The sequence below is a fragment of the Archocentrus centrarchus genome, unplaced genomic scaffold, assembly GCF_007364275.1.
Source record: "Archocentrus centrarchus isolate MPI-CPG fArcCen1 unplaced genomic scaffold, fArcCen1 scaffold_24_ctg1, whole genome shotgun sequence".
Taxonomy (NCBI): Eukaryota; Metazoa; Chordata; class Actinopteri; order Cichliformes; family Cichlidae; genus Archocentrus; species Archocentrus centrarchus.
This window is the reverse complement of record NW_022060254.1, coordinates 1,961,408-1,970,672: the sequence shown is the minus strand read 5'-3', so window position 1 is coordinate 1,970,672 and position 9,265 is coordinate 1,961,408. Positions and strand designations below refer to the sequence as shown.

The following is a 9,265-nucleotide window of genomic DNA, read 5'->3' as shown; positions in this document are numbered from 1 at the left end:
ATCCTCTGTCACAGTACCAGTCAGTGGTTACATACAAGTGCTGTCCCACATGAAGTGCAACAAGCATGCTGATGTTATGTACATGTTATGTTCTTACTGTAAGAACAATAAAAATATTATCTTTCATTGAACAATTTAAATTGCCAATTTATTCTTTTGACTCTGTTCTTTAGTCTTGTTGCTGAAGCTCAACAGGGTTAGCTTAGCCTATAAGAACTGCTGATATTTATGACAGCTGAGAATGGAGGGATATTCTTAGAGATGAGGTTTTTGCAGGTCACTACTAGCAAGAAATACATTTCCCATAATCCTTAGCAAAAAAGTATTAAGTTGAAGAAGTGCACTTATGTTTAGCATATGAATTTGTATTCAAATGACTAGTTGCCAGTTGAGTTTGATTTTGGATTTAGTGGTTAATTGCAGCTCTCACTGTCAATTTCTCATAACATGAGTGGCTGTTCATAAAAACTGAGGAACATGAATAATAATGTGAAATCATCTTCAGTATAGCACTACTCTTCTGCAAAATGCATGCCCATCCAAAATCAAACTAAACTCTTTAATTTTACAGCAATCCCAGGCTAGGAATGCCTTTTCCTAACAGAGAGAACGGCAGGCGCACTTCAGTTTGACATGGAAAGCAGCCTATTGATGGCAGACAGCCAAAAATGTTATGGCACGTGCCCACAATCATATCCTGCATTTACTGAAATCTGCATGAAATATTTTACAAAACCCACATAAAGCCAATGCAGACTGATTTATCAAAGTGTAGTTTACAGCTCTCATGCCTCATTTTATCTCTGCACTTATTTTAAAGGTAAAATGTTATAAATCTTTTCTTCTTTAAAGTCCATCCAGTTTCCACTGCTGTAAATCATCATCTCGAATTGTTGTTGAACATCTCATATATCTGCTGAGTCACAGATTGCTGAAACAGTACAGCACACGCCGTTCATACTGAATATTATTATAAAAAAGTCTCATCTTTGTGCCCTGGTTTGCTTCAGAAGCAATAAGTAAGATAACTAACTGGATTTTATTGATCAAATGTTAAATCAATTACTCTTAAATTTTGCTACCTTTGCTAAAGGTATAGCCTTGGGTATCATATGTAACCCTAACCTGCTATCATAACCTGGTTTTTTTTCTTTTCTTTTAATAATAAACACATTTTTTCTTCTGCCTTTGCAATTGTGTGAGAAAAATTAAATAAGTAACACATTAGAAAATCAACATTTTTATAAACTATATAATTGGCACTGAACATACTACACTGAGGCACCTGTATGTGAAGGACTGGATGTTTGATTGTTAATGACTTTAGATAGCATGAGTGGACATGAATCATTTTTTAAATAAAATTCTTCACAGGTTTAGACAGTCAACTAGAAGTTGGCTTCATCCCTGTTTAGCATCATGCGTAAAGCATAAGAGGCAAACATGTCTGTAGTGCTGATCCAACCACCAAAAGGCCATGTGAGGGAATCTGAAGCCATTTCCATTGTGTTGTGGTGAAAAAACTGAGGTCTGCAATGTCCAGCACTTTATTTTTTATCTAAAGCTTAAAAACATTGATAAAAACTTGAGTGCATGATGAAGAGATAAAAAATGAGCTCTAAAAAGACTTAAAAACATGGTATAACCTTAGAACCAACAACCACACAATGTTGAAAAACTGTGTTTCTTCCTCCTGGCTCTAATTCTCTACACCTGCGTCCCTAAAGCCTTCCTTAAATAAGGTGAACAACTAACCTAAAGCCTGCGCCCAAGTGAAATGACTCCATAAACTTTGAGACCACAGGACAATATAAAACACATCCAAATTGGCGACAACATTGCCTTTGCTTTTCAGAAACAAACAAAAAGACACAAACCAAAAACACACAAGACTTATTACATGTTATTTTTATTTGTCATGACACACACAGCACTATGTTTTTAACACATCACAAGCATGGACAGTAACAGACACCACTTTGTGACATCAAACACATTATTGCCTTGAAAATATAGACCAATAGGTTTTGAAGTGTTGATACCTACACGTCGTCTTCTTCCAGACTGACATTAGTTCCTGCTGCAGGATGTGCTGCTTTTGTGGCAGACAGCAGAGCGGTCTCCTGTAACCTTCTTCTGTAAGGTCTGTGGGTGACGCCAACAAGAACGAACAAAGACCAAAACATTAGGCAGCCTTTAATGAATAAATATTTTACTAAACATCCTGTTTGAAGTGTAATAAATGGTTTTAAATCTGTGTAATACATGGTTTATACAATAATAACAGTGGCTCTGTGGCATCATTATTTATTATAATTTGGCATTTGTAAGTATTTGTAGAACATACTATGGTTCTTGAAGTCTGCTTGTATTTACTGAAGGAGCTTGTACAGTTGATCCAGTCTCTGTCTCAGATACTGACAATGCTGAGTCATCTCCTTCACAATGATGAGCTTCTCTCCTTCCAGATGCCTGAAAAGCAGGACCTGGTCAAACACACACCGCTTCAAGTGGAATAATACAGAAAAACAAATCTGATTACATAAAAATAAAAAATACCCCTGCTAGAGCGGTGTTCCACCACAAAGGGAACTTCTAAAATATAATAATAATCAATAAACTCTACCACCTTTAATCATTGCAGAAGAGCCAGAACATATAATTCAACGTGTAAACAGAAATCTATAAACATTATGAAAAATTTATCCAAATATTGGAGTAAGTTCATAAGTCAAACTGCATGTACATTATAATATTTTGTAATGTTCAAATCTTTGTGTGAATGTTGATCATTTCTAGACACACAAATACATTTTACTTTCCATCTCCTTGTTCCCAAAGCAGAATAACTTCCTCAGCAAGACCACAAGCTGATTCCAGGTCGATTTGTTCTTCCAGTGCAGCAACAGTGTTGTACTGCTTTATCTTCTCTCTCAACCTTTGCAAAGGGATCACTACAGCATGAACAGTCTTAGCACCAGCACTGACCAGCGAACAAAAATAAAAACAGCTCCTTTATGCTCATGTGTGGATGCAGTCTTGTCCTGTTAGCTGTGGGGAGTTCCAGTTCCCACCACCATGTAGCATCAGCACGATAATAACCTGCGTCATGACCTTGGACACAGCTTACATTTTAGTTGTTTTCCCATCTTCACACACTTGGTCTTTGTACAAGAGACTTACTTTCACTCACAGTTTGTACAAAAAAAGAGGCCCCCCAGTTTCCTTCACTTTTACTCATAAAACTCAGTCTGACTCAAATATGACTCAAACACTAGTTATCGTTTCTTTTTCCTTTCTGAAAACAGTTAAACCCTTCTGCCTACATGGTGATGTGAGCCTCTGAAATTTACCCAGAATGCACTTTTTGGAGTTTTCTCTAATGACATATTCATCCTCAGTCTCCTGTCAAAAGACTGCAGTAATCCAGGAAATCAGTCAGCACTATAAAACAATGTGGACATTGTTACATTTTGTTTCCAGTATTCACCCAGTCGGAAGCTGTGTGAAATTTAATTATTAACATAACCTAAACTATCGTGACCAGACTTCCTGAGGGCGGATCAGAGCACGGAAATTTACACACTCAGACTTCCAGTTCTTTTCTAGTCTTGCAGCAGTGACCTGCTTGTAGGGTTACTTCATAGCTTGTAAGGGTTTTCCCTTCTAGTGAGTGAGTTTTATCATTTCAATAAAAGCTTTTCTCTTAAATTATCCTCTGAACATCTGCAATCAGTGTAGGCACATTTACACTGTTCATTTCTTCAGGGTGACAATCATAAGCGCATGTATTGATAGTGTTTCTGACACTGGGTGAAAAAAGTGTTCAGGGTTTGAATATTTTAAAAATGTTTCATTGCATATATTGGTAATACAGCTAAATGTCTGACTTCTGGCTGAAGTGCAAACTGTATCCTGTGTTTATCAGGAGAAAGCTGGATAAAGTAAACTCCTCTGGAAATGAATCCATCTTTGTGTCCATGGACGATGAGCAGACAGTAAAACATCCTTTCAGTTCAAGGAAAAACTCAACCTGGACATAAACAGGATAAATAAAATTGTCTGATATGTCTGAGATACAATTTAAAGCTTGACAAACTTGATTAAGATGAGGTTCTCTCAGAACTAATATGGAACAGAAAACTTCCTGATCTTTACCCTGTGCTTGAACTAATCCTTGATGGTTCCTCCACAGAGTGGACCAGGAGAGCTCACAGGGTCCCAGTGGTCAGTCTGCCCAGCAGCATCAAACACACCTGGACTCCATATTTATGGTCTGCACATGTACAACAGCTACTTTTACATCTATTCTGTTCACAGTCATCTCCATGCTGCTCTTTGTAGACCAGTGGATTGTCAGTGGGTCCAACATGGACCTGATGTTTTTCATGATTTCAGTCTGATTGGGCCATTCATAAAGTATATAAGATTTCATTGTATGTTTTTAAATCTCTGAATGGGTTGGCTCCATCATATCTGGCTGAACTAACACCTCATGACCCCTCAGGGTCACTGAGATCAGCTGACCTGCTCCTCCTCAGTGTTCCTAAAACTACATTTAAGAAGGAGGGTCGAGTTGTCTTTTTACATTTTTTTGTGATTTCTTATTTATTGCTGTGTGTGTGTTATATTTATTTTATTGTGTTATCCTGTTTTCATGTCCATGACTTTGGTCAACCTTGTTGTTTTAAATGTGTTTTATAAATAAGTTTGGATTGGAAGTGACATCACGGCTCAAATGATTCATTATTAAACCGTTTCTTTAACATTTTAAAATATTTTTATTTAAACTTTCTAAAATTTGGAACACAAACAATAAAACAGCAACAACATGAAGATAAAACAGATTAAATACAAACTAACATATAAGAACTGATTTTAAATCTACACATTTAAACACACATTTCTGAAACTTTATCATACAAATACTAAAACTAAACACAAATAACTACATATTACTAAATTCTAGAAAAAGATTTAACTATGTAACATTTCCTTATACTGCTCTCTCATCACATATTTACAGGAGATCCACTGGAATTCTGTGGAGCCGGATCTCAAGGTTTTTAAGTTTGACCAGAAGAGGATCTTTGTGTGTGTGCAGATTCATTGTGATCCAATGACTGGAATGATGTCAGGTCTGCATGATCACGCTGATGTTTGCACAGAGCAGATAATGAAGAGAATGATTTTGCACATTGGTAACAGTGAAACAGTTTCTTTGCAGCGTGGGATCGTTTGTGTCGGGAGTATGAAGTGAGATTCCTGAAGCTCTTGTCACACTGGTCACAGCTGTAGTTCCCTTCAGTGTGTTCAGTGTGTGTACTTTCATGACGGTTACGAGTATCTGATCTTGAGAAGCTTTTGTCACAGTGTCTGCACTTGTATGGTTTCTCTCCTGTGTGGACTCGTTTATGCACTTTAAGGTGAGCTGCAGTGATGAAGGATGACCCACACTGGTCACAGAGGTGCTTTTTAACCCCACTGTGGAAGAGTTCATGTTGTTTTAATTCACTTGTTGTGGTGAAGCTTCTCCCACATTCTTTGCAGTCCTTCAGTTTGTGTCCAGTGTGTCTACGCTGATGTCTTTTTAGGCTCTGTTGCTGATTGAAAGTTTTCCCACAAAGGTCACAGAGAAACGCTTTCCCACCACCACAGCGATGACAGGGCTGAGAACTGGATCCATCTGTGTGGCTCTGCTTCTAAACAAAGACACAAAGACAGTGTAAGTCAGGGAATTCCTTCAACATTTTTATCCTGTACGTCGCCTGGAATAAAGAGCATCTCTGCCAACGTCCAATTACATTTTACTGTTTACATTACAACACTCAGCTTACTGGGATACAACAACTACAATACTGTAATATTACTCATTTAATACTATGATAACTTTAATGTTATACTGAAGTACTACCACTGTGACACTGCAATAATACCACCATAATACTGCAATATCACTGTCCTACTATAAATTGCTACCCACATAGTGCTGCAATAATAATGTCACACTAAAATACTACAATATTATCACTGTAATACTGCAGTACCAACACGGTAAATGTGCACTTAGATCAGTCTAAGACTATAATTGCTTATATCGTACCAGAATACCACAGTAATACTACAATACTGCTAATGTAATACTATATAACCCCACCATGCTATACAGAGTACATTCATAGAGCACAACAAACTGTGGGACTCACTATAAGTGAGCAGTGAGTGATTTTGGACACAGCTGTGTCTGTTCATTTTTCATACGGCTCATTTCATACAGACTTTCTCCTGCAGCCTTCAAACAAGTCACACTTTGACTCTGTGAGCTGGAGAACGGTGGAACAAAGAGAGGACATGAGAGGAAGATGAGACTCTTTCTAAGGTAAAGACTGCTCAGCAAGTGTCCTTTGATAAACTACTAATTTAAAGCTTACAGGTAACGTTATCATTCATTTTAGAGTTTTAGTCAGATATTGGATCTGTACATGATGTTTCATCTTCTAGAAAGTTTTCTCAAAGCAAATTAAATGATAATTCCATGTTATTCAAAGTTTATAGTGGACAGTAAGTGCAGGCTAAACTGGGTAGTTTGCAGTGTTGTGGTTCAGTTTACAGTGATGAACTCTGTTGGACTGCTGCAGGGCAGACTGTGGGATCCTTGGTCACTGCTAGGTTAGGTCCTGGTAGCAGCAGAGACATTATGAGAGAGAGACATGGAGCTCAACTCTGAACTGAAATTTCTGACTAAATATTAGATAGAAAGATGGTGAAAGTATAACTACCAGGAGAGAAGCTGTTAAAATCTTATTTGTGTACAAAGTCAGAAAACTTTTAGCTGATTTTATCACATCTGACTGAATATTCTGTGCATGAAGTTTTTATGTCCCGTTGATCTTTGAAATGAAAGTTAATGTAGATAATGCTTCAAAATAACTGTAAGTGCTCCAGTGTGTTTCAATATGGCTGCAAAGTAACAGGACTCACTTCTAGAAGGAGTCATCAGTTTGAATTTAAGCTGATTGTGTTCTTTAGGGACACTTGCCAAACTCCAGCAGCCATAATGGCAAATGTAACATGGACCTATATATGGTAGGAAGAGGTTACACCACCCAGGAAGCTCCGCCCACACACAGCAACAGGAAACCAGGTTAGTCAAAGACAAACAATGTAAATGGTTTTAAAGGCCCACTTCCAGCTCTGCTGTGGAAACATTATGGTAAACGAGCCAAATATACGACAAAAAGTGGCATCACAAGCAAACAGCAGAGCAGGCAGCCTGTTAAGGACCGACTCCCTGTGACAAATATTTAAACTGTTTGTAGTTTGGCTCTGTTTACTCTGTGCTAACAAAGCTTACAGGTGTTTTTACCTGCAGAGAGAAGAATTTGGGCTTCAAAGCAAAGAATTAAACAGAAATGTTTTGATAATTTGTTCAATGGTTGTATTTTATAATTTATTTTTTATGACAGTAAAATTATTTTTATTCTATATACACCTGACTGAAGAAGGAGCCACTGTAAACCAACATAAAGACACATATATGCAGAAATAATAATACCATGATATACCAGGAAACTGGTGTATCATAAATAATACAGTGATATAAATTTTTGTCCCTACAAAAAGTAATAATTTAGTTTCTTATGATCATAGAAGCAAAAATCATAACTGAACAGTTGTTCCCAACAGTCAGGCTAAAGTTACAAGATCAAAATAAAAACACATACCTCACAGTAACTGCACTTGTAGAGTCTCTTTCTGCTGTGGATCTGTTGGTGTGCTCTCAGGTGCTGTGGAGCTTTAAAAGTCTTATCACACAAGTCACATTTATGAGGTCTCTCCTCAGTGTGGGTAAACATGTGGGATTGTAACTGTGAGTCTGTTCCACACTTTTTGCCACACTGATCACAGCTGTACACATCATGTCCAGTGTGAATGCGTAGGTGTGTATTTCTGTCCCCTAGCTGACTGAAAGTTTTTCCACAATAGTCACAGCTGTATGCCTTAATTCCAGAGTGGGTAACTTGATGGCTCTTGAAGTGGCCACTTTGATTAAAAGCTTTTCCACACTGATCACAGCTGTACGGCTTCTCTCCACTGTGGATGAGTTGGTGTTTTTTTAAGCTTCCAGCCTGGGTAAAAGACTTTCCACAAAAGTCACAGCTGTACGGCTTCTCTCCACTGTGGATGAGTTGGTGTTTTTTTAAGCTTCCAGCCTGTGTAAAAGATTTTCCACACAAGTCACAGCTGTACGGCTTCTCTCCACTGTGGATGAGTTGGTGTTTTTTTAAGCTTCCAGCCAGGGTAAAAGACTTTCCACACAAGTCACAGCTGAACGGCTTCTCTCCACTGTGGATGAGTTGGTGTTTTTTTAAGCTTCCAGCCAGGGTAAAAGACTTTCCACACAAGTCACAGCTGAACGGCTTCTCTCCACTGTGGATGAGTTGGTGTTTTTTTAAGCTTCCAGCCTGGGTAAAAGACTTTCCACACAAGTCACAGCTGAACGGCTTCTCTCCAGTGTGGATGAGTTGGTGTTTTTTTAAGCTTCCAGCCCGGGTAAAAGACTTTCCACACAAGTCACAGCTGAACGGCTTCTCTCCAGTGTGGATCACTTCATGTCTTTTTAGATTACACTTCCTGGCAAATTCCGTCCCACACTGATCACAGGTGTATTTTTTTCCTCCCTTCCTTCTGTGAGGTTTGTCAGCCTCAGAGCGCTGACTTCTCGCTCCATGTTGGTCCTGCAGTGACAGAGATACAAACAGAGGCAGTGAGTGAAATGCAGTCGTGGAACAAACTTCAAACTCCATTAATATTAGAGTTTTTTTAGTAGCCTCCAAAGGTCAACTAGGTCTATTACCTCCACCTACTGGTGAAAGTAGCACATTACATGCAGCCACGTACAAGGGAAAAAAGAGGAAACATAAATTTAAGTAAAATGATTTCAAAGCATTACTGTATGCATATATTTTCTCATAAATAACAAAGCAAATATGAGCTCTCTCTCACTGAGTTTCTGATCACACTGACAGACAAACTCCACAGTGTTGAACTGCAGTTTGTGATGGTAGTTGTTGTTCTGCTCTGCAGCCTCTGTGAGTTTGGTGTAGCAGCACATGAAGCAGCTCTCCACCTTCTGCAGCTTCTGCTTAGAGTGACCCTAAAGCTTGAAGCAGATCTTCAGAGCAGAACAAGGACTACTGCCACCAGCTGCAGTCCAACACAGTGGAGTTGGAGTGTGTTGAACCACGGGATGAGAGACTCTGGG

General features: G+C 38.5%; 1 protein-coding gene across 1 annotated transcript; it reads right to left on the bottom strand.

Annotated features, from left to right (window-relative positions):
* Window positions 1–2,814: 2,814 nt before the first annotated feature.
* On the bottom strand, window positions 2,815–8,693 carry LOC115775616 (zinc finger protein OZF-like; the record flags this gene model as incomplete). Its single annotated transcript, XM_030723084.1, has 3 exons — window positions 2,815–2,983; window positions 5,470–5,702; window positions 7,725–8,693. Coding segments are annotated over 3 exons (1,371 nt in total), but the record flags the coding sequence as incomplete, so codon positions are not given.
* Between the last annotated feature and the right edge of the window lie 572 nt (window positions 8,694–9,265).